Source organism: Salvelinus sp. IW2-2015, unplaced genomic scaffold (genome assembly GCF_002910315.2).
Source record: "Salvelinus sp. IW2-2015 unplaced genomic scaffold, ASM291031v2 Un_scaffold976, whole genome shotgun sequence".
Lineage (NCBI taxonomy): Eukaryota > Metazoa > Chordata > Actinopteri > Salmoniformes > Salmonidae > Salvelinus > Salvelinus sp. IW2-2015.
The window spans coordinates 319,820-327,319 of NW_019942669.1; the positions used below are offsets into that span (position 1 = coordinate 319,820).

Here is a 7,500-nt window from a genome sequence, read left to right on the forward strand (position 1 = left end):
ATGTGAGGATACGAGCAGAGAGAGACGAGCAGAGGGAGAGGGTCGGACAAGGAGAGGAGAGATGAGGATAGAGCGAACGAGAGAGGAGAGGGAACTTACCACATGAGTGACTAAGAGAGAAGACAGATGACCGACGAGACAGTATGAGGGGATAGGACGGGAGAGATGAGACGAGATGAGACGACGAACTAGCAAGGGGCGGACGGACGAGACAGAGGAGAGAATGAGGATAGAGGAAGAAGAGAGAGGAGATGAGGAAGAGAGAGAGAGATAGATGAGATAGCAGGAGGAGAGAGAAGAGATCAGGATAGAGAGAGAGAGAGATGGTAGAGAGAGAGACAGAGATGAGATAGAGAGAATGAAGAGAAGAGAGAGATACAGAGAGAGAGAGATGCAGGAAGAGAGAGAGAATGAAGAGAGACTGGCGATAGAGAGGAGACGAGCTACAGCCACGCGACACAGTTCCCAATACCAGTGGAGATGAGAGGAGGAGAGATGGAGGAATTAGAGAGAGAGCCATGAGGATGGAGAGACGAGAGGATGCGAGAGAAGGATTGATAGAGAGAGATGATAGAGAGAGATGATACAAGAGAGAGATGATACGAGAACGATATAGAAGAGAAGATGATTAGGAGAGAGATGATGACAGAGTTAGAGTAATGTGCAGGACTAGAGCGAGACACCAAGCGTGAACCCGATAGCGAGAGGAGCGGAGAAAGAAAGAAGAGAAGGTGATAAGAGAGGATAGGAGACGGAAGATTAGGAGATGCGGATGGAGAGGACGTAGATGGAGGAAGGATTGAGATGAGGATATGAGAGAGGAGAAGGAAGGACTGAGCAGAGAGGATAGAAAGTGGATGAGAGGAAGGATGGAGACGTGTTTCTCTGTGTTTGTGTGCTCTAAATCGCACAAACAACCACCGATTCCTGTAATATACGCCCCTCCGATCTGCCGAAGTCCGCTCCATTTGTGTTGCCTCCCTCTTGTACGTTTCTCTGTTAACAGAGCACCGACACTACTCAAGGCACCATCGCTCCGGGATGGTTGACAAACTCGCAGCCCCTCCCAGACGCCGCCTGGCGGTTAAAGCGCGACCTACACCACCTCGGGGTCTCATCCAAAACAACATTGAGCAAAACCTTCGGATCGAGCCTTCCGCAGATGTGTGTTCTGCTGTCGGTGTGTTCTCTGATCCCTGCCACGTCATCTGGAAGCGCGTCTAAACTGACGCCTGGTCTGTGTGTTGTGTTTCTGGTGGTGTGTTGTTTCTCTGTGTCGTGTGTGGTTGTTGTTGTGTGTGTTTTTTGTGTGTGTGTTTCTCTGTGTGTGTGTGTGTTTCTGTGTGGTGTGTTTCTGTGTGGTGTTCTGTGTGTGTGTGGGTTTCTCTGTGTGTGTGTGTTTCTGTGTTGTGTCTGTGTGTGTGTGTTTCTGTCTCTGTGTGTGTGTGTTTCTTGTGTGTGTGTGTTTCTGTGCTGTGTGTTTCTGTGTGTGTGTGTTTTGTCTGTTTAGCCCCAAAGCATCGATTTTATCTTAGGTAAGTCTGTGCTGCTTCTCCTTTCATCATCCTCTCAGTGAAGAACAGGGGGGTGTTAAACTGCCAATCACGATATCCACAATATATTTCCCTGCAGACATAGTCATAGATATAGTGCACCATGAAGACCCAATGACTTCTCTATGTCACTAGTCTCAGCCACAGCAAAGTGCTGCTCAAATGATCTGTTGTATTGTTTACCTGGAGTTAGTACTGGAGCCACTGTTGCTAAGTAAACCCAGTGACGCCTGAACTGTGATGGCAGTTGTTGCTGAAGAGGTAAAAACAAACAACAGTAACAATTTGTTTATTTAAATGATATTCTTACTGTCTGTTTTAGACAGTGAGACAGTTGAGGGGCTTTGACCTGTCTTTCTACTGTCTGTTTTAGACTGTAGACTGTTGAGAGGGCTTTGTCAGATTGGCCGAACAATGCTCGAACCCCCATCGCCGGGGGGGAGATGTGTGGTCCGGAGTTGGCAGCTTTACCACTAGACTACACTCCAGTTGTCCTGTTTTTCTCTTTGTGTCTGTCCTCCTGCCTGTCTCTTTCCTCCTTCGTCTGTTGTTAAGTCTTTCCGTCTCTCTCTCTCTCTCTCTCCTCTCTCTCTCTCTCTCTCTCTCTCTCTCTCTCTCTCCTCTCTCAGCACTCTCCTGAGACTGATGGCGTTTGGTCAGATCTACAAGGTGCTGGAGATGGACCTCTACCCTCAGTAAACCCCAGAAGTACCCCTGGTCAGACAGGAGGGCTCCCGGCTAAAGAGGCCTTAGAGGACGGGCCCACGGACGACAAAGACCTCATCAAGAAAATGAAGAGGAACCTGAGGAAGGTCAGCTCTGCCCCTGACCTTGCTCAGTCATTTGACCTGGGCCATGTGATAATATAAGATAAACTTAATTGTCCACAGACATTTTTCTTGGACAATTACGGACAGTAGTTTCTCTAGTTGGCTATAGCGACTAGACCAGATAATAAACAGATCTAGGACCAGGCTGTAATAAACTTATCTGGGACCAGGCTATAATAAACTGATCTGGGAACAGGCTGTAATAAAACTGATCTGGACCAGGCTGTAATAAACTGATCTGGGACCAGGCTGTAATAAACTGAGCTTGGAACCAGGCTCTGTAATAACTAACTGATCTGGGACCAGGCTGTAATAAACTGATCTGGGACCAGGCTGTAATAAACTGATCTGGGACCAGGCTTTCCTTTCCCCGTCTCTATCTCTAGTTCTTTCGCTGAAGGCAGATACAACACAACCCACCTGGAAATCAATCATTATTGATTTCTATATTTTCTCTAAGCCATCCAGCTGTCCCTTATCCTGTCTTCCCAGTTAGAGGAAAAGAGATTGGTTAGAAGGAAACAGATTTAGCAATGAGCTTCTGGAATAGAATAGTCAGAATGTGAAGCTGTTGCCTGAGGATTCTATCAAACTGTTTTTGTGTTTTGAGATGGTAGTTGGGTAGTGCTACTATGTTAGAATTAGGCAGAAATGATGGTCTTTGGAATAGGGGGCGATATGGCCAAAATATCATATKATGTGAGTGATCCTAGGGTGCTTTATGAGTAGTGAGTAGTGATCCCAGGGTGCTTTATGAGTAGTGAGTGATCCTAGGGTGCTTTATGAGTAGTGATGATCCTAGGGTGCTTTATGAGTAGTGAGTTGATCCTAGGGTGCTTTATGAGTAGTGAGTGATCCTAGGGTGCTTTATGAGTAGTGAGTGACCTTAGGGTGCTTTATGAGTAGTGAGTGATCCTAGGGTGCTTTATGAGTAGTGAGTGATCCTAGGGGCTTTATGAGTAGTGAGGTGATCCTAGGGTGCTTTATGAGTAGTGAGTGATCCTAGGGTGCTTTATGAGTAGTGAGTGATCCTAGGGTGCTTTATGAGTAGTGAGTGATCCTAGGTGCTTTATGGAGTAGTGAGTGATCCTAGGGTGCTTTATGAGTAGTGAGTGATCCTAGGGTGCTTTATGAGTAGTAGTGATCTAGGGTGCTTTATGAGTAGTGAGTGATCCTAGGGTGCTTTATGAGTAGTGATCCTAGGGTGGCAACACATATATTCTAAGTGATTTCAATGAGTCTTTCTCCATTCTGATTGTTTTATACTGTTCAATTCAACTTCAACCAAAAATAATTTCCTGCATTTTCATAKATTTCTGCATTTCCTGCACTAATTTGAGATCYTTTCCACACTGCCACGATATGGGCAAAAATACTAGGCCTTATTTTTAACCAAATGTAGCAATTGGGAATGAGATCAAAACCCTTGGGAGAACGTTTGGAATCATGGAAATAGAATGTTGTTTATAATTCTATAGTTAGAATATAAACAATAGTGGGCACTTTGAATACAGTGTTGTTTGACATGACAACGAATGAAAATGCCATGGATGAGTTAGTGTGACAGGAAACAAAGTGATGTTCCGTGTTTCCTCGGGGACCCTATAATCATTGGCTACATTACATTTTTATTCATATAGCCAACATGTTCATGCTTCACCTATTCCTCTTTGATTTAAAAGATACTATTGCACAAACAACATGCGGATTTAGGCCTCCACCAGCACTGGTATCAGGCTGTATWAGCTACGTTTGCTCTGACTCAGTACTGAGTCTGGCCAGCTAACTAGCGATTAGCATTGGTGGCTAACACGATTTAGRTTAACTTGCTAAGAAAATACAAACTAGCTGTTTGCAGATGTAAGAAACACAAACTAATAGTGTCATTATAGAACGCTTGTGGATGTATATTAAAATCAAAGTGGAAACAGCATTGTTGTCATCAACATTGTTGTATGTACTGCACTGACCATGCAGACTTGAACGCAAGTGTCTCGTGGTCAAGCAACAACAAATGCTCTCCTTGAGTGACGGGGTGTGACCAGGTCTGTGTGGAAAGGGGCGTGGAGTGAGAGGAGAGGGATGACTCAAGTAACGGAGTAAACTAAAAATAGACGTTACACACAGCTTTTCACATTTAACAAACCAAACATTCAAGTACCGTTAGAGAAGGTGAAGTAAAKACCCAAACCGGTCCGTAAATCAATACCGGTATATAGTAAAATACGGTATACCGCCCAGCTCTACTTTGGAAGCAAGGGTCCCCTTTTGTAATATTCAAAAACACAATACAAAGCTCCAAGGCAACTTCTCATGTACAGTGTTCTGTCAATAAGCATTTATAATATCACCATGTATTTAAGACTGTTGATTGAACAACAATCACTCTTATTTTGTTTACCCTCTCTTGTATCTCTCTCCCTATCTCTCTCTATCACTCTCTGTCTTCCTTTCTCTCTCGCTGTCTCCCTTTCTCTCTCTCCCCCCTTCTCTCTATCTCTCGCTGTCTCCCTTTCTCTATCGCTCCCTTTCTCTCTCTCTCTCTCGTTGTCTCTCCTTTACTCTTTCTCTACTCCACCTATCCTCCAGTCCTCGACAGCAAAGCAATAGACACCAACCAACCAATGAATGCTCTGATGCGTCTGAATCAGATACGTCCAGGTCTGCAGTACAAGCTGCTGTCCCAGTCCGGCCCGGTCCACGCTCCTGTCTTCACCATGTCTGTAGACGTAGACAGCACTGTGCACGAAGCCTCAGGCTCCTCCAAGAAAACCGCCAAGCTGCATGTTGCTGTGAAGGTAAAAGATCCCTATATGCCAGGTCACTGAGAAGAGGTGGATACATGTTGGGAAGGGGAGGTAAATAAAAAGTGTGCGTCGAGGGGGGAATGGGCTAAATAAAGGGCAAGTACCCCTGGTCAACTGAGATGGCGCTGCAGTGGATAGCAGCCGTTTGATAGGCTCCTGATCAATTCTACTATTTAAAAAAATAAAAAATAATAATGAAGCTGATCTTAACTTTTTTTGTACATAATGTCTCAGCCATTAATTTCCAATGACTGAAAATCACTTCTGGAGATCAGAAGAGCGATCAATAACCTCGGATTACAATTTCTACTTCGAGTCGGCAGCTCTGGACATTSTGCTTACTCCGGACCAGGACCTAATGCCCGGGATTCAAAAGAGGAAGTGACCGCGCAAAAGAGGCAGACGAGCCGGCATCCTGTTAGCAAACTTAATCACTAGAGAACAAACTTGACGTTCTGTTCAACATTATCCTACCAACGGGACCTGAAGAACTGTAATATTCTATGTTTGACGGCGTCGTGGCTGAACAAGGACATGGGTAATTTACATCTCGCTGGCTTTTCCATGCATCGTCAAGAACGGTCGGCYGCCTTGGGTAAGATGAGGGGGGAGGAGTGTGTCTCTCTGTTAGCAACAGCTGGTGCCCAATCTCTAATATTAAGGAAGTCTTGAGTTTTTGCTTGCCTGAGTTAGAATACCTCATGATAAGCTGTAGACCATACTATATATATCAAGAGTTTTCATCTATATTTTTCGTAGCTGTCTATTTACCACCACAAACTGATGCTGGCACTAAAACCGCACTCAACGAGCTGCAGAGGGCCATAATCAAACAAGAAAATYCACACTCAGAGGCGSCACTTCTCGTGGCCAGGGATTTTAATGCAGGAAACATTTTTTACCAGCATGTCACCTGTGCAACTAGATGACCTTTACTCCACTCACAGAAACGTATACATGGCTCTTCCTTGCCCTCTGACCATAACTCTATCCTCCTGATCCCTCCTTACAAGAAAAAACTCAAACTGGAAGTACCAGTGGTCCGATGAAGCGGATTCTAAGCTACAGTACTGTTTTGCTAGTACATACTGGAATATGTTCCGGGATTTGTCCGATGGCATTGAAGAGTTTAATAAGTGCATCGACGACGTCGTCCCCACAGTGACCGGACGTACATACGTATCCCAACAACCTCCCCCTCAACGTCAGCAATAGATAGGAGCTGATCCTGGACTACAGGAAACAGAATGCCAAGCACGCCCCATCCACATCGACAGGGCTGTAGCGGAGCGGGTTCGAGAGCTTCTAGTTCCTCTGTGTCCACATCAGTACTGAATTGACATGGTCCAGACACATCAAGACAGTCGTGAAGAAGGCACGACACTGCCTCTTCCCCATCAGGAGGCTGAAAAGGTTTGGCACGGGTCCTCAGATCCTCAATAAGTTCCACAGCTGCACCATTGAGAGCATCTTGACTGGCTGCATCACTTGGTATGGCAACTGCTTGGAATCCGACCGCAAGGCACTACAGAGGGTGGCGCGTACGGCCGAGTACATCACTGAGGCCGAGCTCCCTACCATCCAGGTCCTCTATACCAGGCGGTGTCAGAGGAAGGCCTAAACATTTCTCAAAGATTCCAGCCACCCAATRCATAGACTGTTCTCTCTGCTACCGCACGGTAGGTAGTAACGATGCACCAAGTCTGGAACCAACAGGACCCTGAACAGCTTCTAACCCCCAAGCCATAAYACTGATAAATAGTTAGTCAGAGTAGATATTGATGAACTATTTAACTATCTGCATTGACCCGTTTTGCACTAACTCTTTTGTCTCATCAAACGCTGCTGCTACTGTTTATTATCTATCRTGTTGCTTAGTCATTTGACCCCTACTGTACCTATATGTACATATCTACCTCAATGACCTCGTACCCCTGCACATTGACTCAGTACTGGTACCCAGTGTATATAACTAAGTTATCATTACTCATCGTGTTATTATTATTCTACCTTTCTCTGTAATGTTGGGAAGGTCCCGTATGTAAGCATGTCACTAATGGTCCACACCTGTTGTTTTCGAAGCATGTGACAAATAACATTTGATATGATTTGATTTGTGAYTGTGTTTTACAATGCAGTGTACAGTGTGGGAGTGTTGCAGGCTGTACTTGGCCTACACATTCACCATAGTAGATGGAGCGGTGCTAGAAAGGACTGTGAAACTAAACATCTGGGTCGGTTCAGGTCGGGTCGGTGTGATAGAACTACTAGATAGTACTAATAGTTGTATAGCAGCAACAGCATGGGGGC

At 45.2% G+C, this 7,500-nt stretch overlaps 1 protein-coding gene across 1 annotated transcript in view; it reads left to right on the top strand.

The window, feature by feature from the left end:
- Positions 1–7,500, top strand: part of LOC112069314 (spermatid perinuclear RNA-binding protein-like) — a 228,774-nt gene that overhangs the window by 207,113 nt on the left and 14,161 nt on the right. Inside the window, exons 9-11 of the mRNA XM_024136621.2 lie at positions 1,007–1,235; positions 2,214–2,365; positions 5,035–5,181. Coding sequence (XP_023992389.2) covers positions 1,007–1,235; positions 2,214–2,365; positions 5,035–5,181 — 528 coding nt within the window. The remainder of the gene's footprint in view (positions 1–1,006; positions 1,236–2,213; positions 2,366–5,034; positions 5,182–7,500) is intronic.